Source organism: Rhodnius prolixus, unplaced genomic scaffold, assembly GCF_049639745.1.
Source record: "Rhodnius prolixus isolate KJV_2025 unplaced genomic scaffold, Rpr scaffold_32, whole genome shotgun sequence".
Taxonomy (NCBI): Eukaryota; Metazoa; Arthropoda; class Insecta; order Hemiptera; family Reduviidae; genus Rhodnius; species Rhodnius prolixus.
This window is the reverse complement of record NW_027411597.1, coordinates 122,884-146,659: the sequence shown is the minus strand read 5'-3', so window position 1 is coordinate 146,659 and position 23,776 is coordinate 122,884. Positions and strand designations below refer to the sequence as shown.

The window sequence follows — 23,776 nt, the reverse complement described above, 5'->3', positions numbered from 1 at the left end:
GAAACCAGGACATACTATATACGAATTTTCACCATTAGTTCCTCCAGGATTTAAAATCGTGCAAGAACCTTCTCCAGTCATTTACTTTCCAGTTATCGGTGAAGTAATCAACAATATAACACTTGCTATAACAGATCAAAACCAGAACTTGGTGGATTTTCGCGGAGAAAGAATTACCATCAGATTGCATCTAAAGAAAAATGGGTATTGATTTTCGAAAGTATAAAATGGATTACGCTGAAGTGAAATCAGCTAGTATTCAACGATTACCCTACCGAGCGTTAACACCATCAAATATATACTTTCTACAAAGTATAGGACTTTTGATTAAACCAAAATGGAAGAAATACTAGATGTGAATAAAAAAGTGAATTTTGAGGAGAGAATAACAGACTTTGAATTTCACTCTCATCAGCCTTTCAACCAATCATTCGACAATTCTGACGAAATAATAATCGCCGTTCAACATCAAGACATCTACACTGTTCCGGCCAAAAGTTTTCTATATATTCAAGGACAATTGATTAAAGAAGGTTCTAAAACTATCGATCCAAGTGAACTGAGAATAGTAAGAAATGGATTTTTGTTTTTGTTTGACGAAATCAAGTATCAGTTGAATGGTGTGCTGGTTGATCACGTTAGAAATCCTGGAATCACAAGTACATTAAAAAACTATGCATCTCTTAGTCCAGATAAGGCGTCAGGAATGGAAATGAGCGGTTGGATGATGCCTACTGAATACGTTAAATTAGCTGATGAAAATGGTAATTTTGATGCTTGCATTCCACTAGACATTGTTATGGGATTCTTTGAAGATTACAATCAAATAATTCTAAATGGAAAACATGAGTTAATTCTACATCGCAGTAGAACGGATAATGATAGCATTCAAGTTTTAAAAGATCACCCCAATGTTAAAGCTTCTATTAAACTAAAATCTGTGCAATGGAAAATGCCATATGTTAAAGTGTCTGATGAACAAAGGTTAAAGTTTTTAAATTTAGTCAATAAAGGAAAAACCGTTCACATGGCATTTAGATCATGGGACCTTGTAGAGAACCCTTCTTTGCCTACTAATACTAACAAGCAAACTTGGTCTGTGAAGACGTCAACAAATCTAGAAAAGCCCCGTTATATCATAATTGCATTTCAAACAAATAAAAAGAATAATGCAGAAAGTGATATGTCTCAGTTTAATCACTGTAGTATATCAAATGTAAAGTTACATCTAAATTCTGAAGTTTATCCTTATGATGATCTCAACATAGATTTTTCCAAGAATCATTTTACGGTTCTTTATTATATGTATCGAAATTTTCAACATAGCTACTATGCTAAAGAAAATCAGCCTCTTTTAAGCAAAGAAGAATTTAGGGATGAAGGACCTGTTATAGTTATAGATTGTTCTCGTCAATCAGAGGCAATTAGATCATCTTCAGTTGATATTAGAATAGATCTAGAAACGACGGAAAATTTTAAAGCCAATACAACAGTCTATGCATTACTTTTTCATGATGCTTTAGTTGAATATAATCCGCTGTCGGGTTTAGTCAGGAGAATATAAGTGGAAGTGGGGGTTAGTATTTAATTGAGGAAGATTTTGTAGAAGAAATTTAGTTTTCACAATGCGTGCGGCTGTGATTGACTTCCAGGGTTACCTTACTCCTCAAAACTGTTATATCGCCAAGGAAGTGACTATCATAGATTTGGACTACCCTTCAGTGTTTTGGCACTGGTTATTCAAACCCCCATCTCAAGAAAATGCTCAAAATTTATCTGCAAATAAATGGATATTTCATAACCTTCATGGATTAAATTGGTATGATGGAGATGTGGAATATTCCGAATTAAGAAGCTTATGTCAGAAATCAACTGAAAATCTTACCATTCTTTTTGCTAAAGGACTTGAAAAATCTATATTTCTTGAAGAACTTATAGGAAAAGAAGTCTTTGACCTCCAAGATTTTGGCTGTCCATCACTGAAATGTCTCACTTCAACGTTGGAATTCACTAAATGCATCTACCATTGCGGAAGGAAATCTAACTGTTCATTAAAATTTGCAAAAATATTGGTTGATTGGATTTCAAGGAACAGATCAAAGGTGGATCTCTATGATGCAAAAATAAGGGAAAAAACATTTAGCCATTGGACTTATCCTCTTTCCTCAGAATTTTTAGCATATCATGGCTTTTTCAAAGCAAGAAATCATAGTGTAAAATGTATTTTTTGTGGACTCGAATTAGAAAGTAATATTAAGAAGTGTCCCTGTGAAATTCATAAACTCTATAATCCAGAATGTATATGGTTTGTGAAAAATGGTTTGATTAAATAAAAGATTTTTTTTCTTAACTGTTCTATTTATTTACCTCATAGTCATATCACAATTAGAGGTAATTGCCTTAAGGCTTACAACTTTCAATGAAGCTGAGTTATCAACAACTTTTACTATTGGAATTAAATATTCATTGTGCATTATACAACAAACATTATTATTTATTCTCAAGGAATATTCAAAGTTACTCAGCGTTAAAGCACCTCTCGGTTGAAATCTAAAGATAAAATCAGTTGAACTGTTTTTAAAAGCCATACATGGAACACTGTTCACTGGGGCTCTTCCTATAAATTTTAAAGAGTCAATTGATGATATGGCTGGTATAAATACCCCCGAATAAAAATTCTTGTTATTAACAAAAACGTGATATTCACTGGCTTCCTTTTCTATGATCAGTGCTGCAATACTAGCATTATTAAATATTTGTAAGATTTGTTTAACTGTTCTGATGTTCTCGATCATGGGATGAAAGAAAATTCTTTCAATTATCTGAAAAAAAAAATTATTAGTTTTGCTTATTTTTGTCACTATTTTTACTACTTCCAATTTTTTTTTTACTCCTTACTTACTTGAAATTTTTCATTGATGTTCATAGAATCAGGCATCATTGAATCCATAGCCTTAGACTTTTCTTTGATTACTTCTTCTTTTCTTGGATTATTATATATATTACTAATTAATATTACAATATTATATATCATTGCAAGAGTGAATTAATTTTTTTATTACAATAATGATTAAGAAAAAATATAAGAATACAAATGTTTTTTATATTTAAATATAAGTCTAATAACAAAAAATATTCACGTAAGGGTTTCATTGCAAAAACCATAGGCTTTAGTATGTATAAAATCTTGTGAGATTATCCGTTTGTCATCATTTGCGGAGAGAGAGAGTTTATTAACTTCAAGGGAGAAAACATTATGCTCCTTCGATCTAATAGATCTCATTATGGATAACATGGAAATATTTTCAAATAAAACACGTCTGTAATCTTCAAAACTTATCCGTTTGAGAGTGGTTTTCTGAACTCCTTTGGCACGTTTTTTTATATTACCATCAACATTGATGGCATACATTTTCGGTCTTAAGGCAATCACTTCGTTAATTATTTGTCCATTCACTTCATCTTTAAATTTCCCCAACACTTTTTTATTCTTGGTAGAATAGTTGGGGTGCTCGTGAGGATAGTCTGAGGTGTCAAAATGATGTTCCAACTCCCTCATATCTTTGAACACATCTTCTGTACTTATTTTATATAAGACGGCGTCTGTATCGGTATAGATAAGGCTTAATCGCTCAGGTCCATATTTGTTGAGCATGACTTCATAGTGGAATCCATAAAGAACTGTTTTCGAGATATCAAGTACAGATAATCCAACGTAAATGGGTTTGTTGAAGTATAGTTTTGTTTTAGCCATCTGTACTCCAACTAAATTTTCGTCGTATATTTTTCTATCAAGAAAATTCGGTTTTGCAATTAATTTTGATATTCTCTTTTCATTATTTACTAACTCGAAGTTCATTCGCTTGCGAACATTCTCCATGGTCTTACCAAAGTTGGCATTATTATACAATTTATATTGATTTTTTTCAAAATTGTTAGCCGCCTTCTTTCTCATATCAGTATTTAACTTAATGTATGGGAGAAGCCAGGGAGATTGTTTAAATTGTATGGCTCTGTGAACTTTCACTAATTTTAATCCATAATCGAGAGCTTGTTTGAGAGCAGTGTAATGAACAACATATCTCTCCCGTTTGCCAAGATGAGGAATTAATTTTTTTATATTTGCTTTGCTGCTAGGAGGTACAATTGATTCTGCAAGGAATGGTAGATCATCGTGAAGCAAATGAAGATGTTCAGGATACTCCACATCCACTTCCAATATGTATCCATATTCAGAATCATCTGGAATGTCCTGAACTCTTATTTCTTCTGGTCGTTCTACCCATCTGAAACCACCGTATGGTAGAAACCTGCTCTGGGCATCGCCATATAAGTTGTTAGCATCATAGTACATGATAAATACGGATTCTTGAGAAGGATCGTAATTATGCATGTATCTATTGTTAGCTTTGCAATGTCTTAGTGAAGCTTGACAAATACCTCCTCTTATTCCACGTTCAACCATTAAAATCATATCATAATCTAGTAAAAGTTCTAACTTGACACCGGTTAAACGTAACATCGCATCCCATGCCATTCCTGGTGCTGTGAAATAATGTGCAGGATCAATTTTATGTGTCTCCATTGTTACATTTCTGAAGTTTTGGAAGATATCAGCCAGTAACAAAACATCTGTTTTTAAATAGATATCACTGTACTCTCCTAAGGTAGAGCATTTGAAATGATTCCATACCTTCATAGCGTGGTTGTAGTCTTCTTCATCAATGTTACTGTCCATTAATGTGCTGTAAAATGCCTCTTTCGGTGGTAAATTGTTTTCCTCTAACCTCTCCCAAGAGTTAACGTAATCATATGGGAAAACTCCTTTTCTTAATACAAGCGGTAACTGAGTTTCATTGAAAAATTTTGTTGTTTCTCTGAAACTGTTTTTTGGGAGATATAAAACTAATTGACTTAGACTCTCGGACATAAATCTAAATGAGTCAATGAAACGAAATTTTATTCCATTAATGAATTTGGTGAACGAAATAAAATTTTCCTCTGAGTGGGGTAAAATGTCAATCCTCCCAGGTGCCTTAGCTAATTCTTTGATGATGAGATGTGCGTCATATCCGCTGAGGTTGTGAATGATAACGGGGACATAGTTAGGTGTCCTACATCGTAAGTTACATTTATTGCAGACAGGTCCCCTTTACATGCCGGAAATATGACAGTGATCACGCACCTTGTGATTATCTTCTGTAAATGCTTGCTTAGAGAGATAGCAGATCTTAGCCGCCTTCCATTCTCTCTCTTCTAATTCGTCAATCAGCATTTCTTCATTAATTTTTTAAAATTTTGTTAATAGAAACTGATGTCTTTGAGATGGTCTAAGAAATATTGAGCAGCATTACTTCCTCTATACAAGAATGGTTCTTTAGTCAACCAAAGATGATCTATTTCATCGCTAGGTTTAACGTATGTACAAAAAGAAAATGGTATATGTTCTTGATATTTCGTTGTGTATGAACTCGCTGGAGAAGGTGCGCATGTATGTATTTGATTTAAAATGCACTCAAAATCTGCATAAATCACAAAATTCACTTTTAACTGATGTTGGACGTTTTTGAATTTAATAATGGGCTCATCAGTTGGGAGTTTAACGGCTACTGGATCATTATCATTGCAATATATACCATGCTCAGTTAATTTCTCAGCTGCAGTTCTCCCATGCTGATTGTCAAAATGAGTGAAACAACGCTTACATACTTTAATCGCACCATTATGTCTAGTCTTTTGATTACGTATTAATTTCTCAAAGTCCTTAATATATACATAATGGTGTTTTCCACCATCTTCTAAGAGCAAAAGGTCTCGATGGTCTGGCAATTCTTTGTTCGTAACCTTCAACGGATAAATTGCATCCTCTTCATCAAGTGCAAATACATTTATAGAAATACTATTTGCCTTCTCAAATTTCCTAATTTGATGAAGCGGTGTGGGGAAGGCAATACAGGAAAAATCATAATTGTGAGACACATGCTTATATTTACTAACTCGTTGAGGATCTTTATCAACATATTTAGCTAGCACTGCATATCTGAAACACTGTTCATCATAATTCTCGGGATTTATGCAAGCTTTCTTAGCTGCAATCGCGTCAGGAAGTTTTATATAAGTTGACCCTCCCAATGGCTTGTACATATTTATTCTCAACCTCGCGCCATCAACGCCAACTAGCTGCCAGCCACTTTTTTTTAACTGACTTTCTTCCATTTCATTTACTAGTTTCTTGAATTCCTGTTCGAGAAACTCATCGAGATCGGTAGTTGTGTAAACAGCTTTGTTGCGAGTTTTAAAAGCGCGATCACTCTGCTCCCCAGCTACATTTTCAAAGAGACATTCAACTACTATGTTAATCTTCAAAGCATGTTTCTTTTCTAACTGAAGTTTAATTAGTTCATACAGACGGCTTTTAATAGAGTGCAGAAATGTAACCAGGTCTTCAAATTCCGTAGAACGCACAAAATAAGATTTTAACCTTCCTAAACATGCTGACTCATATTGCTCTGATTTAAGTTTTAAAAGTTGAATCTTGGGTGGTTCCAGACAGTTTTTCTTTAATGTTTGCTGATGTCTTTCAATGGAAACATCCTCATCAACTCTTACTTTCTTGAGAGGTGGTTGTCCAATACAAAAAGATTCATGTCTATCTCTATTAAATTTGTTACTAAAAATATTTTTGCATGTTTTGCAAGAGTAACTAACATTACCCTCGCAAAATCTCTCATGCCTTCGAAGATTATTTTTTAAAGTGAAGGACTTACTACATTTAATGCAGTAGTTGGATGACATTATGAAATCACACGGTTTTACACGTAACCCTCACCGACACAGGTCTGAATGAAACAGAACTATTGTGAATTATTATAAGCTTTTTATTTTTTTGCTTAGGGAATATCCTCTATTTCCACTGAAAACCTTGGCTATTATTTCGTTATCAGACTTATATTTTTTGTTTATAAAATGTATTAAGCAAATTCTAACTGAAAAGATTTATTTTTTCCAATACCCTTATAAATAAGGGAAAGCGTAAGAGGTTTGTATTTATTAATAATTTTTTCATCTATCTTTTTTGTGAAAATTTTCGGTAAAAAACATCTCAATTTTCGATTATTCTCTTTTAAAATTACGTAGATACTTTCCCCAAATTTTGTATTTATTTTATTTATACTGATAATGGGGTAGGCTATATTGAGAGTTAAATCTCTCACGGAAAGGTATTGGGTCTCTTCTTCTTCTGCTATTTGGTTTAATAATTCCTTTAAATCAGACATCTAAAAACAATGAAATTAAAAGTAATGCTAATAACTTCTAGTTACTATAGACTCTGAAAGAAAAAAAAATTAAAAAAACATACAAAATGGTGTACTAACTGTGATATGGGAGTTTTCTTCAGCAGACACAGGACAGCAAACTCAGTAAAATTCCTAGCTGGAGGTGGTTTATAAACACAATAATATCACCCCCCCCCCCCCCCACAACACGTATTTAACTTGCGATGGTAAATGATTCTTCGTATTTTAACAACCAGTTAGGTAGATGGACTATAGAATGTTTATGTGCGTGAGAAAAATTTAATATTAGCAATTCCCATTACGGCGAAAGATGCATTTGCACTTTCAACTAATGCGGAAGTAATGTAATGTATAAACAATGTATGTAGAGATGCGAAAGGTAATGAACATGCACTTAGCACTTTAATACTTATAATCCCCATTGTGTAGAACTTATTTACTAAAGATTAATTTGCATTTTCTAGTAATGTTAACCTAGCATTCCAACATGTGACCATATAGGCAGCTATGAATTTTAATATAAAAAGGTGCATGTTGTTAGTGGTCTAAACCGTGAACAGAGATGAAGCTATGGAGAATGCAATACATCCCCCCCCCCACCACCACATATACCTCACGCTCCATCGGCACAGCTACGGCGAGGAAAGGCGGAGTGACCACCACAACTTGATAGAATTTAAATAATACATACTTTTACCAATAACACTGATGGTCTAGTGGTTAGAGCTGCTGACTTTGGAGTAAAAGATCGCAGGATCGAAGCTAGGAGTATTTTAAAAAACTTTTTTTCTTATATTAACCTGACCCCCCAACCCACATGGCGGGAAGAGGGGGTTTGGATCCGACGTTGATGACGTCATGCGCCAGAACTCTCTTTTTCCCTCTACTCATATGGTATCATTTCCATTAAGTCAGCTTGCCATAAATCATCAATACCTTTGAGCAATGTACGCCTTCGAGGGTAGCGTGAACGTGCTGGTCTATGAAGTTCAACAACTACAGCCTCTTTGCTAGACATGACTTTATGGTTCAAAAATCGTTTTAAGCGTAGCAGCAGTTATAGGAACATTTGGATTCAATAAACTTATTCGGTTCCTAAAAACAGTGAATAAACCGCGCACAAAATTATCTGTAACTTGTTTTCGGGCTTCGTCATACGTATCTAAAAGATAACGTTTACAAAGTGTTCTTGTAAATATGTATTTGTTACTAAATCTAACTCTTTTATATACTTTTCCAATTCTTTAGTTACAAATTGTTCAAGATAATTCTTATTAACAGCATCTGAACTATCAACTGGACTGTTGATTCCAAGTAATCTTTTATTTTCAAAGTCGATATATTCTCCATCTTCATCATCACTAGCATGAAATACTGTTTTTAAGTGATGCAAAGGTCTGTCAAACTTGTCTATAGACAAATCGAAAACCAAACAACAACTGATAATTTATTCCACAAGTAATTCCTAATAAATAATATCCGCCTCTCTCAACTCTTCGATTATAGAATGAATTTCATTTCCATGTCCAGTGTGACCAGCATTTGTTGATGCATATAAGAGCCGAAGTCGATCCACTAATTCATTTGGATCATCCCAATGTTCATAAACATTTTGCCCCACATCCATACCTTTACCAGTAGTAGTGGTCGTATGTCTTAGACCGTATCTTCTTTTAATAGGCTTTGTTGCAATTGTAGTCCGAGGTGTCCTAGTAACTTGATCTGCAGTTGATGGTGGTGTGAAATAGGGTTGAGCCGACTGTTCACCGTTAGAAGGATAAAATAAAGGAGCTATTATATTTTTGTATTTAAATCCTTTGCTTGAGCTAAGATGTTTTTCATCACTAAATTGTTGTTTATGTGCGTTACTAACTTCTAAAATATCCTTATAATTTTCCAAATCTTCTACAGTGTATTTGTTAGGCTTTTTTAAAAATAATAATTGTAATAACCCAGGAGTACCTTTATACCAGTTTCCATTTACATTGATATTATTATCATCAATGGCTACCAGTGAATTTCCTATTGTCATGCCTCCAGTAGGTAACACTCTAATGCCGTATCTATCATCTAGATCTTTAGTATCTGAAGTCATATGTTTCAATAAATATGGTTTTATTAAAGATCCTATATCTTCTACTTCTTCTAAGCTTTTCTCCAATTCCTCTTTACTATGTATTTGTTTTATTTGCTCTAGAGGAGAATCATCATCTTCAAACGACTCTTCTTCCATTTTAATATCTAAAACATCCTTTCGTGGTATAGGAGTTGAAGCTTTAAGCGGTAATTTTACTTCTTCTTCTTCTTCTTTGAGCGGTAATTTAACATATTCTTCAATTGATGTCGTAGAAGTCGAAGCGTCAGATTTTAAAGCGGCTTTTTTAGAACGCTTTTTATTCTGTTCAACTAACTCTTGAAGCGGTTTTGTAATGGGCTTTAAACTTCTTTCCAGATCTTCCTGTGATAATTGAAGACCTCTCTTTAAACTTTTGAATTTTTCTCGCAAAGATTTAGTAGTTTTGATAAGATGTTGTGTAACTTTAGGATCCATAATGAAAAATGATAGACCGATGGAAAATATTGCTCTATATATAGATGTATGTATCCAAACCTTTTCGAAATCTCCCATTATATAAGTCTCTTGTTTTATCTATTGTTAGAAAACCATACAGTTCATCCCAGCAGACCTCACACATCTTTTTAAAATTATTAAATGACAGGTTTGGTGAACTTACGTGATCATTATAAATATGCCTTAAATTTAAATCGTCCTGCGTAAAAATTATAATAAAATTGGCATTATCACGTATAAGATGTTTAGGGATCCTTGCATAACTTTGTGTCAAATAGAAACAATCAATTCCTCTATGCCGACCCATACTGAAAGATTGTCTAATTATGTCCTATTGATCCATTGAAATATCATCAAATACAATAATAGAATTTCTTTCTGCATTGTCAGGAGTGATTACCTGCTGTGTATCGTTGATTTTGTGAAATCCTATTTCTGGTGCTAATTTGAATACTTGTTCTAAATACAAATACTTTTCTTGTTGGAGAGATCGGCAACATAAGTATACATTTCCAAATTTTAACCCATTCGGTTGTAAAAGCAAACAAGCTATGAGATTGGTTTTACCAGACCCTGAACTTCCACAAATAAGTGCACGTATATTATCGGGCAACAATTGGCCATGACGACACTCATTTGCTTCATGATCTTCACCTGAAGGAAATAAGTTATAAACAGGTAAACATTCACATTGCTTCTCCAATCGCATACTGATGATGGTGAGTTTGATTTGCAGCCTATATAAATAGAATCAGTCCTAAAAACAGTCATCATAATGAGAAAGAAAACGACCGGGAAAGGTTTAATAAATTCAGTGATTAACAAGCTTCCATTTGAAGTGCATATTCCAGGATATAAATTTTGTGGCCCCGGAACGAAATTACAAGAAAGACTAAACCGTGGTGATAAAGGTGTTTATCACTTAGACGAGGCATGCAAGGAACACGATATTGCATATTTTAAAAACAAAGATTTGAAATAAAGGCATAAAGCTGATCGCATCTTAGCGGAAAAAGCTTGGCAAAGAACAAAGGCAAGTGACTCATCTTTTGGTGAAAAAGCAGCTGCTTGGGCAGTTACAAACGCGATGAAATTGAAAGTAAAATTAGGTGGTGGTGGTATCAAGAAGAAGAAAAAAACTATCAAAGATATAACCAGTGCAGCTCGCGTAACTTCACCTACATCAATTAGTGGAGCCGCCAAGACGGCACTCAAAAAAGCTAAAAAGTTTTTAGCAAAATCAAAATTACACAAATTACCAAGGATATTGCCAGTCCCAAGAATTGGAGGTGTTCTCCCTTTTCTAATACCATTGTTTGCTGGCTTGTCTGCTATAGGAAGTCTAGCAGGTGGAGCAGCAGCGGTTGCTAAGGCAGTTAAAGACACAAGAGATGCTAGAGATCGTTTGGAAGAAATGAGACGTCACAATAGGAAAATGGAAGAACAGAAAATTGGTCAAGGTTTTTACCTTAGACCATATAAAAAAGGATATGGTCTTTATATTATGCAAGATTGACTACTTCCTGACAGAGCTCTCACAAATATAGATTTGATGAAATTTGCTAAAAACGTACCTCATTTTAGAGGTGTCTATATGCGTGATTATTTGCCAAGTTATCCTAAAACTAATGAATGTGGTATTGTAAATCTAGATTCAATACAAAACATAGGTACTCATTGGGTTGCCTATATTAAAAAAAGTAATAAAGTAAATTATTTCGATCCTTATGGAAATTTAAGACCGCCGTTAGAACTCCTTCATTATTTCAGAAACTGCGATGTTACCTACAACCGTAAAAGATATCAAGATTTCGGAACTCCGTATTGTGGGCATTTGTGTTTGAAATTTCTATATAATAATGAAGAATAAGCATTTACGGAATTCAGTCATGTCTTATACGTTTACCTTAACAGGAACTTCAAGCATTCTTAGTGCCGATCTGTTTCCACCAATTAATTTAGATGATGATTTTAGCATTGGTTTACTAAGTTTTCAGTCATACAATTCCATACCGAATATCATTGAAGCATTTAACAATCTTTTTCATTATGGAGACAATGTTATTAGTTTACCTACAGGAACTTATGAAGTACAAGCAATAGCACGTTATCTAAAATCACATATAAAATCACCAGATTCATTGAAATTGAAAGGTAATACCAATACTTTGAAGGAGGAATTAACATGTACACAACCTGTTTACTTCAATAAAGAACATTCGATTGGCCCTTTACTGGGGTTTACTAAACATGAGGTGTTAGAAAAAATGATCACTCATAAATCAGACGAAATTGTACAGATTCATAGTGTCAATACAGTTGCTATTAACTGTAATATAGCATCCGGTTCATATAGAAACGGGAAACCAGGACATACTATATATGAATTTTCTCCATTAGTTCCACCAGGATTTAAAATCGTACAAGAACCATCTCCAGTCATTTACTTTCCAGTTATCGGTGAAGTGATCAGCAATATAACACTTGTTATAACAGATCAAAGCCAGAACTTGGTGGATTTTCGCGGAGAGACAATCACCATCAGATTACATCTAAAGAAAAATGGGTATTGATTTTCGAAAGTATAAAATGGATTACACTGCGGTGAAAGCAACTAGTATTCAAAGAACGCCTTACCGAGCGTTAACACCATCAAATATTTACTTTCTACAAAGTATAGGACTTTTGATTAAACCAAAATGGAAGAAATACTAAATGTGAACAAAAGAGTGAGTTTTGAGGAGAGAATAACGGATTTTGAGTATCACACCCATCAACCCTATAACCAATCATTAGAAAATTCTGATGAAATTATAATTGCCGTGCAACAGCAAGACATCTACACTGTTCCAGCTAAGAGTTTTCTCTACATTCAAGGACAATTGGTTCAAGAAGGAAAAGCAACTATAGATCCAAGTGTATTGAGATTTGTAAGAAATGGATTTTTGTTTTTGTTTGACGAAATCAAGTATCAGTTGAATGGTGTATTGATTGACCATGTTCGGAATCCTGGAACTGTTAGTACATTAAAAGGTTATGCGTCTCTTAGCCCGGACAAGGCATTAGGATTAGAAATGAGTGGTTGGATGATGCCTGAAGAATATGTGAAATTAGTTGATGAAAAAGGCAACTTTGACGCTTGCATCCCACTAGACATCATAATGGGTTTCTTCGAAGATTATAATCAAATAATTCTACAGGGAAAACATGAATTAATTCTACATCGCAGCAGAACGGATAATGATTGTATTCAAGTTGTAGGGGAACACGCTGATGTTAAGGCTTCCATTAAATTAAAATCAGTCCAGTGGAAAATGCCTTATGTTAATGTTTCTGATGAACAAAGGTTAAAATTTTTAAATTTCGTCAACTTAGGAAAAACGGTTCACATGGCATTCCGATCATGGGATTTAATAGAATATCCCTCTCTACCTGCTACAAAGAAGCATACTTGGGCGGTGAAAACTACAACAAATTTAGAAAAACCTCGATATGTTATAATTGCATTTCAGACAAACAAAAAGAATAATTTAAAGACTGACATGTCTGAGTTCCATCATTGTAATATATCAAATGTTAAATTGCACCTAAATTCAGAGGTTTATCCTTATGATGATCTTAACATAGACTTCTCAAAGAATCACTTTTCAATGCTATACTATATGTATCAAAATTTCCAGCACAGTTATTATGGAAAGGATTTTAAGCAAGGAACAGTTCAGGGATGAGGGACCGATTATCGTCATAGATTGCTCGCGTCAAATAGAAGCGGTTAAAGCCAGTTCCGTTGACATTAGAATAGAATTGGAAGCTGCAGAAAATTTTAAAGCTGGTACAACAGCCTATGCTTTAATTTTACATGATGCACTAGTTGAATATAATCCATTAACAGGTTTAGTTAGAAGAATATAAGGGAGGGGAGGTAGTATTAATAGAGGAGATTTGGAGGAGAAAATCAGTTCATAATGCGTGCTGGTGTAATTGACTTCCAGGGTTATCTTACTCCTCAAAACTGTTATATTGCCAAGGAAGTGACTATCATAGGTGTGGACTCTCCTTCAGTGTTTTGGCATTGGTTATTCAAACCTCCTTCTCAAAAAGATATCCAAAATTTATCTACAAACAAATGGGTATTTCATAACCTTCATGGAATAAATTGGTATGATGGAGATGTAGAATATTCTGAATTAAGAAGCTTGTGTCAAAAATCAACAGAAAATTTCACGATATTGTTTGCTAAAGGTCTTGAAAAATCTGTTTTTCTTGAAAAACTTATTGGAAAAGAAGTCTTTGATCTTCAAGATTTTGGCTGCCCATCACTGAAATGTCTCACTTCAACAATGGAATTTATTAAATGTATCTACCATTGTGGAAAGAAATCCAACTGTTCATTAAAATTTGCAAAGATATTAGCCGATTGGATTTCAAATAATAGATCAAAGGTGGATCTTTATGATGCAAGAATAAGAGAAAAAACATTCAATCATTGGACGGGATCAGTGAATGCAAGTTTACTTTCATTTAATGGCTTCTTCTACACAAGAAAACACACGTTAAAATGTATTTATTGCGGGCTTGAACTTTTAGACAATATTCACTTTTGCCCTTGTGCTGTACATAAATTAAATAATCCAAAGTGCATTTGGTTTGTAAAAAATGGTTTAATAGAATAAACATTTTTTTTTTAATCTCTTGTTTACTTTTTTTGTTTTTCCTAACCTAATTATGATATAGTTTAAGGAAAAAAAAAAACATTTTTTACTTTTCAGCCTTTATTACTAAAAAGCAGAAATTATTATTCAACACAAGTAAGTAAAGCGTAAACGCTTATCAGTTTTAAAGATAATGGATTTACATTTTTAAAAAGTAATGGTATAATACAATTGTTCTTACATATAACAACATAAGGATTTCTGCTTGAAGTATGATTTAATCTTAAAGAGTACTTTACACTATTCAATGAAGTAGGACCAATGCTTTTAAAAATAAATACAAAAACTGTTAATTAGTTAAAAAAAGATAAATATGGAATACCATTCACATTTTTTCGGTTTAAAAAGTTCAAATTGTTTACTGCAACTATATGAGGAAAAAATAATTTAGAATAAAAGTTTTTTAAATTTACAAAAATGTGGTATTCATTTGTATTGTTTTGTACAGCAAAAGAAGCTATATTAAAGCTTGCAAACATTTTCAAATTTCGATTTATAATTTCTAAAACTTCATCCATTGGATGGAAAAAAATTCTTTCAATTATCTGAAGGATTTCCTCATTTAAATATGCATCATCGCCAGATTTTAAGACATCTAAGAAACAAAAAAATTATTCTTTAAATCCTATTGCTTTAGTATTTATTCCATTAGCATCAATTATACGTTTATCATCATGTGGGGATAAACTTATTTTATTTATTTTTACAGTAAACATATCATGTTTTATGGATTTTATATTGTTAACTGGTGTTCTCATCACACATTTGGTTTGTAAACACTTCAAATAGTCCTTATATTGAATTAATTTTTTTAAAGCAGAATTTTGGATTCCCTTAGCCTTTAAAATTTCCTTGAAATTATCTTCAAAACGGATTGCATACATTTTCGCTTTAAGACCTACAAATTCTGTTATAATTCTCCCACAAGCTTCATCTTTAAATTTTCCGAGTTTCTTCTTGTTTTTAGTTGAAAAACAGAGGTGATCATTAGGGTAATCTGAAGTATCCAAATAATCTAACATAGCTAGCATATCCTGAAATATACAGTTTGTCCTTATGAAGTATATGAATGAATCTGTATCCATATATGCAAGCGAGAGCTTCTCTGGACCGTACTTAGGAAGCATTACTTCGTAATGATACTCATACATAGTGTGCTTAGCTAAGTCTAAAACACTTAAACCTATGTATATCGGTTTCACGAATTTTATAACAGTTTTGGCCATATGTACTGCTGCTAAATTTTCTCCATAAAGTGTTCGATCTATAAATGTTGGTTTTGAAATTAACTTTTCCAATTTCTTGGCGTCACATACTAACTTTATATTTCTTCTATTTCGCAGATTTTCCATCGTTTTCCTAAAAACTGAATTGTTATAAAGCTTATATAAATCTTTTTCAAAGTTATTCGATGCAGATGCACGAAGATTGGTATTATATTCAATGAATGGTCTTAAAAATTCACGTTGACGAAATTTCAACACTCTATTTATTTTTTTTAAAATAATCCCATGTCTTAGGGATTGTTTTAAAGCTACGTAATGAACAATGTAATTATTTCTATCGTTTAAATGAGGAACCAACTTTGTTTGTTTGTTAATTTTGATGACTTCTGGCAAGAAAGGTAAATCGTTATGTAATTGGTGCAATTCTTTTGGATAAGCTAAGTCTACATCTAAAATGTATCCATAGTCTGAATTTTCCTCAATATTCTCTAAATTTACTTCTTTTGGTGATATCCATGTAAATTCTGCATAAGGTAATGGTTTTATCATTGAATTACCATATAAATTGTTGTTACAATAGTAGAGAGGATTTGGCGGTTCTGGCACACCTAAAATACAAAATGGCGGCCATCCCCTCCCCTCCCACCCCCCTCCCCTCCCCTCCCCCACCCCTCCCCTTTTTGACCAATCATCGAACTCGACGACCACTTAGGCCACGCCCCCTACCCCCACCCCACCTTTTTGACCAATCATCGAACTCGACGAGGGCTTTAGGCCACGCCCCTTCCCCCACTCCACCCTTTTAATCGACCAATCAGCGAATTCGATGACACCCCTTTTACCCCCACTCCTTCCCCCACCCTTATTAATTTACCAATCAGCGAATTCGACGACACCTCATTACCCCCACCCTAGCCCTACTCCTATTACATGACACCTACCTTTACCCCCACCACCTCTAGGTCGTCGTATTCGTTGGCCTCTTAAGCTCCTCCTACAAGATGGCGGCTCTCCTAACAGCTGTAGTACACAAGATGGCCGACCTCGTACCAGCTGATGACCACAAGATGGCGGACCTCATACCTCCACCCCCCTCGCCCATTGATAGACAGGAGGGGATTTTTTTTTTTTTAATTATTTTTACTTACCTGGGATTCGATCCTACAACCTTCGTACTGATAGACACGTCATCTGCACCAGTCGGCCACAGTGGTAGTCTCGCTTACTCTAGTTTTGAATGTTCTCTTATGTTTTAACTTGGAATTATTTTTTAAAAAATCTAACCCCCCTCACCAAGAATTTTTTTTTTTTTTTATTTAAATTACCCCCACTATCACAAAAATATTCAACTTAAATAAAAATGGATAACCTCACTTTAGGTAATAGAAAAATTATTTACTTACCCCCTCCACCTGGACTGCTTCCGTTGCTGATGACGCGACCTACACTCACTGAAAACTAAACCCGAACTGACACTTGGACTGCGATACTAGCATTAACCCCCCACCACAAATACGTCACACTCTAACTAGCCAATAGAATTGCATCTTTTTTTCCAAATGATTACCTCTCTGGACAGGTCTCTGTAGCAAGCCACCCCCTTTCCCTTCCACATCTTTTATCATACCTGTTAATTTATATATATGCCAACATAGCTGAACATGCTCCAACAAGTCTGGACATGTAGCCAGCTGTTTGAACAGGCAAGTAAAAATAATGATGACTCATACCATTGTCATATCCTCAACGAGCACAAACATGCTCCAACAAGTCTGGACATGTAGCCAGCTGCCTCTTTCGCTTTAACCGTTTTTTTTTTTTTTTTTTTTTTGTTATTATGAAGTTAAAAGTAAATTGAACTTTGAACTTTCATATATCTTATTATTATTTCCGTTTACCAACTATACAAACCTGTATGAACATGCTCCAACAAGTCTGGACATGTAGCCAGCTGCCTCATTCGCTTTAACCGTTTTTTTTGTTATGTGTGATTACCTGAACATGCTCCAACAAGTCCGGACATGTAGCCAGCTGCCTCATTCGCTTTAACCGTTTTTTGTTATTATGAAGTTAAAAGTAAATTGAACTTTGAACTTATTAATAAAATATAAATAAGTTTTAATTAACTTTTCTTTATTTATAAGTGTATAAAGTAAAAATAAGAATGAACAAACATTAATTAAAACATTTTATTTTTATTTAACGGAAGTATACAAGTAAAATAATAACATTTATTTCACAGTATAAATTTTATTTAAATTCTATGTCATATCTTCCATTATTAAAGCCTTTGTACATTATTAACAGTTTTTTCTTTGATTGTTGGTAATCTTCCACCATTTCATCAGTTATCACTGCCGCAAATCTGCGTGGAAGGAAGATCCTCGTTGGGTAGTCCATTGTCGGGCCAATATAATGTAAATGGGCAACGATGGCATCTCCAAATTTAGTGTTGATTCTTTCGAATTGCTTCACTTCGTATGAGTATCCGGTTCTTAGATCTGATAATTTGCCAATGCCCACAGACCTTGTATTCACATCATTCAAAAAGCTTGCCAACTTAGACATCTAAAAGAAGAATATTATATGAAAGTATCACATCATTATCAAAATATTGTTTCAATAAAAAAAAAGTATTATTACTTACCTTTGAAGTATGAAGTTAACCTCTCGAGCTGTGGGCAACGAATGACGAATTACCTTACAAGCTTCACTACTCTACCGTTACGGATGTCCCCCCCCCCACTCTATGACGTCACTTATAGTTAGCCAATAGAATTGCGTGCTTGTCTTCCCTCTCTCTCTCTTGCAAGTGTCTCTCTCTCTCTCTAAGGTGAATCATACCTCCCACCTTTGATGCAGGACTCAACCTGTCCGTTAACTTTATATATGTTTCTTAGAAAAAAACAATATTTTTGAAACTGAACTTTGCCCTTATTAGCTTTTATTGCTTTATAAATAATAAAACTTTGAATGTTTTGGAGACTTAAAAACTTACTTTTTAAAAAATGTTAACACGCTTGCACAACATGTTTGAACAGGCAAGGAAAAATAATGATGACTCATACCATTGTCATATCCTCAACGTGCACAAGCTGCAGCTTAGTTTTTTCTTCTTTTTTTTTAACTAAATAAATTTTGTATATGCGCCCCTCTTAGTTCGGCTTCCGCCTTAAGCTTCCTCACCACGTCAAGGTGGAGGTCATCGAGGAAGATTTTTTTTTTTGTTTTATTTTTTTAAATAATTTTATAATAATAAAAGGAATAATTGAAAAATAAAGCAATAATTTAACTTCAATACATTTATTGAAATAAAACTTAAAAAGATACATATCTACAGAAAAATATAAAAACTTAAAAATCAACTTCAAATACAAATAAAATATTTAATTTCTAATTAGTACATTAAAGTGAAATAAATAAGAAATGTTTTGCTATCGAATCAGTTTATTTTAATGGTTGTTGGAATTTTAGCTGCCTTGCATCAATCGCATTCATACATTGTACAGAATCTGCACAAATCCATTCATGGTTTACGGGGATTTTACACCCCGCCAGTGACCAACATTCAGGTTTGTGTGCAACTCAATGCATTCGCCAGTGACCACATTCGTTCTTCAAGGCAAAAATATTTCCGTCTCATTCCAACCAAATTTACTGTTGAGCCAGCAATTGATGGCTTTAATTCGATATTGCGTACATTTCTCTTTACAAGTATTGTGTATAATACACTGATTTCCTGCTGTTTCTAATGAATCAAGTTTTGGACAGTCATAATCTTCTAAATTAATTACACAACAACTGTACAGATTTTGCAAAAGAAATCTTTTCTTTTCATAACCCTTAACAAACACAAATTTATAATTACAATCAATAAACTTGAAAATATCTCTAATCATGTCATATTCAATATCCCCGTCATTCCATTTAATTTTATGATAATAATTTTCTAACCAATAATTGGTTCTTCTACTTTTTTCACATTGTTTATGTTGGGCAGGTGGCTTGAATATCCAGTGTCTGACTGATTGAAAATTATAGTCTAATAGAGAAAGCTCTTTAACAATATAACCTCCTACACTGTCTACAAAGCACTGGAAGTCAGCTATCAGCACGCCTGTTTGAGCCATACTGAACACTGAACTAGCTCTTCAAGCCTTCTTATACCATACGACGTACAATACCTGTCAAAGGATTATATTCTACCACCCTGTCGTGAATAATAAGACAATAGGCAGTGGTGTTGGGCGGGAACATTTCTTTTGATTCAAATTCCAATCTAACATCTACCGGGCCACATTTGATAGATTCACACTGTTTAGAACAATCTATTACAATTAAGGGTGTTTTCTCTTTAAAATTTTGTAAAGAACTTAGAGGATACATTTGTTCTCCATAATATGACATTTGAAAGGAAGCATACATATGATATAGAATGGCAAAACGGTTAGAGGAAAAATCTACATTCAAATCGCCGTATGGGAAAGCTTTACAATTAAGATAAAGTTTTACATTTGAAATAGAACAGTGGTCAAAGTGACTAGCGTTGCTTTCCACATTATTAGCACGTCCGGTTTGAAAAGCTAGAATGATATATCGGGGCTTTTCCATTTGACTAGATGTCTTTACTGACCAGATTTGCCTCTGAGTGGCCGGCAACAAAGGGTAATCATAGAGTTCCCAACTTCTAAAACTTAGAGCAAATACCTTAGCAGATTTAAGATGACGCATAAGAGCCAATCTCTGATGTTCGTTGACTGTTACATAGGGCAGCATCCAGCAAAGCTTCACCATTTCAATTTTACACCTCTCCACCGCTTGTTCTTCATTCAATCTGTTGAATTTATAGGCATTTCCATCTTGTCTGCTTCTAACAAGTATCAATTCTTGTTTAACATTAATCACAATTTTCTGATAATCTTCACAAAATCCCAGTAGCGATGACAGCGGAATGCATAAATTAAAACATCCTTCTGCTGAAGTGATGTTGAGAGCATCGCTTTGAGGATAGCACCAGCCCCAGTTTGTAATATACTGACAGCCTGCCTTAAGCGAAGCCAACCCTTTAAGTGTACAAGCTATTCCTGGGTTTTTTACTCGATCTATTTCAACTCCACTTAGTTCGTATCTTATTTCATCAAATAGAAATGCAAAAGCATTATTGGTCAATTTGGATGAAACAGGAACTGCAGAGCCGTCTTCCTTTAAAAACTTGCCTTCCAAGTAGAGCAAACTTTGACTGGGTAGCGTATATAGATCTTGATGTTGTACACTAATGCGTATTTCATCGCCTGGCAGTAGTTTTGAAGAAGCATATGGGTGATGGGAATGCAATTCTATGCACTCGATTGAATTGTCAAACTGACATTTCTCTTCCAAATCTAACACTTCCATGATGATGATAGAACGTAGTAACCTGCAGCCTGAAGAAATCGAATACTGCTGTTGGTCAGCGATGTTCGCTCGGCAACTGTTCTCACTGGAATGATGCTCTTTTTCTCCGCAACTGTCCTTTTATCGCCTCTTCTAAAGTCTAACCCCATCTCCGTCTAGTGATCAAATGGCCAACTTCAGTTGTGAGCCTCTCTTTTATAAGACATCCAGCAGGAAGAGTAGACAAAGCTGACCGCAGTTGTTAGTGCCAACTTTCTGATACTGCTTCCGGTTCCATGAAATTCGACTTCCCTTTACATATCGGACAAATTCAGCAGGGGGATTGGCACCACTGCTATCGAAGAATTGAACATATTCTCCTCTCTTCTTATAACAAACCCAGTGAGTACCACTGCCAACACTGCTATCCAAATTAAAAATGGCTCGTTCATTTTTCCATGGTTTCTTTGGAAATTCATCAATCATGAATACTCCTCTGAAATGAGGAATTTTATTTGATTTCGCCAACTTAATTAGATCAAAATTACTTAGCCGCAGGCGAGGTAGCGTATCCAGCATTCGTTTAGCTTTTCCACTCAATTTTGAAGATTTGCCACCCATCCGTCTAGGAGTGGGGATGATCCTCTTCTTTTTCTTCTTATCTTTAGCACGTCTCATGATAAACTAAATCGTTGTTACTTTTTTCTGGCTTTATATATGAACATTTTTAACATTCTCCCAACTGTTGTGTGAATTATCTAAGCCCAACCATTTCACCAAAATTCTATCACCTTTCCGTTTAATAACCTTCTCCACTAGGTAACTGTCGGGATGTTTGGCCAGCTGCAGTTCTTCTTGATAGAAACCTCCAGCAATCATTTGCCCCTTATAATCTTTCAGATGATAGGTGACCGGTATGGTATTTTTCACTTCAGCAACTTTAAATATTTCTGTAGACCATGAAGGGCAGTAGCCTTTAGCAAATTGCGCTTTATATTTGGATATGCGTACATGATCACCAGCTTTGAACTTGGGAATGCTGGCATTTTTCAAAGTTTTCTTCGCATATACTTCACGTAACAGCTGTTCTTCTATTTCTTTTCCCCGTACTGAAGCCGGTGCCATTTTGATCGTTCTGTGTTTAGTGTTATTATATTTGTTCACTAGCGATTTAATGCCGGTTAGCCATTCGTACGATCCTTGGAGACTAAATTTTTTCCACATTGCCGCTTTCAGAGTACGATTGAATCTCTCCACTATTGAAGCTTTTAAGTTACTATAGGTAGAGTAGTGATTTATACCGTTCACGTTCATCAGCTTGCCAAATATCTTGTTGTAAAACTCTTTTCCATTATCCGTTTGCAAATTGTTTGGCTTCCGATCGGCTAATACTTTCTCGAATGCTTGACTCACTTCCAGGGCTGACTTATTCTTCAGAGGGATCGCCCATGCATATTTGGAGAAACAATCAATCACGGTCAACAGATATTTATGACCTTTATTGAATCTAGCGTAGGGTATTAGTTCCACCAGGTCGGCTTGCCATAGGTCATCTAAGCCCTTTAGAAGAACTGCTCTTCTCTTGAACACTCTTCTTGCTGGTCTATGCAACTCGTTTACAATCTGTTCCTTAACAGAGGCCATGATGAAATGAAGCTTGCTCATGACCACACTACGCTATTATACCTCCATCTCTCAGTTGGGCTTCAATACTTTTTATTTCCGCGCTGGCATTGTTGGTGCCAAGTAAGCTTCTTAATCGATCTACAAGCATGTTAGGATCTACATATCCGGCACCTCTTTTTGTTGAAAACAATTTTGAAATCACATTCTTGTATTTCATGTTTGTGTTCAGAACTTTAATTGGTCCGGAAGGGCTGTGCCCTTCTCTATGAGCGTTCGTCTGTTGCAGTATGCTCTTATAATTGATATAATCCGTCTTTTTCACCATAGACAAGTTTGGATTTGTCAAGAATAATAACTCGAAAAGACCTGGCGTGCCGAAATAGGTATTATCACCAACAGATAGAATATCTTTGCTGATGGAGACCACTGAGTCACCAATACTAAATCTCCGGCCGTCATAAACTACACCATATATCATATCCAAGTCCTTGGTCTCATTTTTAATAAATTTTTTGATATATTTTGAGGACATTTCTCCAACTTCCTTCAAATATTTTGCTGAAATTTCCTTCCCTTCGGGCGTTTGTGCTTGTTCTCGTACCTCTTGAAGCGGGCTGGTTGCTTCAGCAGAAGCAGAAGAAGATAACTTTAGAACTTCCGGTCGCTTTGGGGTTGAAAGTTCTTCATGCCATGTTTTTGTAAATCTTGACGGCGGTGTTGTAGCCGATTCCAGCCTCAGAAATTTTAGTCTCTTTGGAGGTGGAAGGGGTGTTTCACAAGTAGCTACTTCCGGTTTAGGAGATTCTTTTAATTCAAGTGGTGGCTTTTCCTGCTTTTCCACCAATGCTTTCAATGGACTCAATAAAGGTTGATATTTCATTTTCAAATATTCATCGGTCTCTTCTCTGTTTCTCTTCAATAAATTACACTTTTCTTGAATCGCCTTTCTGGTTTCGATTATTTCACGCA

At 34.7% G+C, this 23,776-nt stretch overlaps 5 protein-coding genes across 5 annotated transcripts; 2 read left to right on the top strand and 3 right to left on the bottom strand.

The window, feature by feature from the left end:
* Window positions 1-337: 337 nt before the first annotated feature.
* On the top strand, window positions 338-1,564 carry LOC141452050 (uncharacterized). Its single transcript, XM_074123869.1, has one exon. The coding sequence runs from the start codon at window positions 338-340 to the stop codon at window positions 1,562-1,564; it is 1,227 nt and encodes a 408-aa protein (XP_073979970.1).
* A 1,572-nt stretch (window positions 1,565-3,136) lies between these two features.
* Window positions 3,137-4,930, bottom strand: LOC141452049 (uncharacterized). Its single transcript, XM_074123868.1, has one exon. The coding sequence runs from the start codon at window positions 4,928-4,930 to the stop codon at window positions 3,137-3,139; it is 1,794 nt and encodes a 597-aa protein (XP_073979969.1).
* Window positions 4,931-5,301: 371 nt separating this feature from the next.
* Window positions 5,302-7,421, bottom strand: LOC141452048 (uncharacterized). The gene has a single exon (XM_074123867.1). The coding sequence runs from the start codon at window positions 6,793-6,795 to the stop codon at window positions 5,302-5,304; it is 1,494 nt and encodes a 497-aa protein (XP_073979968.1). The 5' UTR covers window positions 6,796-7,421.
* Window positions 7,422-12,564: 5,143 nt separating this feature from the next.
* Window positions 12,565-13,900, top strand: LOC141452067 (uncharacterized). The gene has a single exon (XM_074123888.1). It carries the CDS (start codon window positions 12,570-12,572, stop codon window positions 13,596-13,598), a length of 1,029 nt encoding a protein of 342 aa, XP_073979989.1. The 5' UTR covers window positions 12,565-12,569; the 3' UTR covers window positions 13,599-13,900.
* A 1,293-nt stretch (window positions 13,901-15,193) lies between these two features.
* Window positions 15,194-16,357, bottom strand: LOC141452047 (uncharacterized). The gene has a single exon (XM_074123866.1). It carries the CDS (start codon window positions 16,355-16,357, stop codon window positions 15,194-15,196), a length of 1,164 nt encoding a protein of 387 aa, XP_073979967.1.
* Window positions 16,358-23,776: the final 7,419 nt, after the last annotated feature.